The 1,377-nt window shown below is 32.9% G+C and overlaps 1 protein-coding gene across 1 annotated transcript; it reads left to right on the forward strand.

Annotated features, from left to right (window-relative positions):
* The first annotated feature begins 330 nt into the window (after positions 1–330).
* Positions 331–1,147, forward strand: LOC132066317 (uncharacterized mitochondrial protein AtMg00810-like). The gene is made up of 3 exons (XM_059459648.1): positions 331–359; positions 582–906; positions 1,049–1,147. The coding sequence occupies exons 1-3, from the start codon at positions 331–333 to the stop codon at positions 1,145–1,147; spliced, it is 453 nt and encodes a 150-aa protein (XP_059315631.1).
* Positions 1,148–1,377: the final 230 nt, after the last annotated feature.

Here is a 1,377-nt window from a genome sequence, read left to right on the forward strand (position 1 = left end):
TGCTATTTTTTGGAAAGAGGCTGTAAATGATGAAATGGAATCACTTATTTCCGATAAAACTTGAAAGTTAGTTGATTTACCACCGCGTTATAAAATAATTGGGTGTAAATGGGTCCTAAGAAAAAAGTTAAAACCGGATGGTTCTATTGATAAATACAAGGCTAGACTAGTTGCTAAAGGTTTTAAACAACTAGAAGGTCTAGAATTTTTGATACCTTTTCTCCGGTAACTAGAATGACAACCATAAGACTTTTGATTGCTATAGCTGCAATTTTTTATTTGCATATTCTTCAAATGGATGTAAAAAGCGCTTTTAAAATGGGGACCTAAATGAGGAAATTTATATGGGACAACCGAAGGTTTGTTGAAGCAGAACCAGAAAGCAAAAGTGTGTAAACTTACTAAATCCCTTTATGGCTTGAAACGGGCACCAAAGCGGTGACATAAGAAATTTGATTCTTTCTTTGATTTGGTTTTAAAACAAACGAGTGTGATAAGTGAATCTATCATAAGTCTTGCAATAATTCACATGTAATTGTTTGCCTCTATGTTGATGATTTATTGATCTTTGGCTCTAACAGGAATGTTATTGGTGAAACTAAAAATATTCTTAGAAGCCATTTTGACATGAAAGATCTTGGTGAGGGAAATTTTATTCTTGGAATAAAAATTACTAAAACATGTGATGGAATTTTCCTTGACCAGTCACATTATGTTGAGAAAATTTTGAAAAAATATAACTTTCTTGATTGCAAGCATGTTGTAACTCCTTTTGATTCAAGTGTTCACTTGTTTCCTGTACAAAGTGAAAATGATGTGATAAATCAAAATGAATATGCTAGCTTAATTGGAAGTTTGAGATATGTAACTGATTGCACTCGACTTGATATTGCGTGTGCAGTTGGAGTACTTAGCAGGTTTACAAGCAAGCTAAGTAATGAACATTGGCATACCATAACGAGAGTTATGAAATATTTAATTGGGACAAAAACTTATGGCTTGTTTTATAAAAAATATCCTACTGTACTTGAAGGCTTTTCTGATGCAGATTGAAACACTTTCTCTGGTGATTCCTGTTCTACCACTGGCTATATTTTTACTTTGGGAGGTGATGCTATTTGTTGGAAATCAAAAAAGCAAACTATAATTGCTAACTCTACCATGGAGGCTGAACTAATTGCTTTAGCTTCCACTAGTGAAGAAGCAAATTGGTTAAGAGATTTATTATTTCAAATACCTTATTTTGAAAATCAATTTCTCCTATTTTAATTCATTGTGATAGCACCGCTGCAATTGGTAGAGTTCAAAACCGTTATTACAACGGTAAATCCATTCCTATAAGGAGAAAACACAGTACTGTGAGATCATATTTGACAA

This window comes from Lycium ferocissimum, chromosome 8 (genome assembly GCF_029784015.1).
Source record: "Lycium ferocissimum isolate CSIRO_LF1 chromosome 8, AGI_CSIRO_Lferr_CH_V1, whole genome shotgun sequence".
NCBI lineage: Eukaryota > Viridiplantae > Streptophyta > Magnoliopsida > Solanales > Solanaceae > Lycium > Lycium ferocissimum.

Coding starts and splice junctions, on each gene's coding strand:
- LOC132066317 (XM_059459648.1), top strand. CDS start 331: ATGAGGAAATTTATATGGGACAACCGAAG. Junction 360..581: donor TTTATATGGGACAACCGAAG/GTTTGTTGAAGC, acceptor TGGCTCTAACAG/GAATGTTATTGGTGAAACTA. Junction 907..1,048: donor ATATTGCGTGTGCAGTTGGA/GTACTTAGCAGG, acceptor TTTCTGATGCAG/ATTGAAACACTTTCTCTGGT.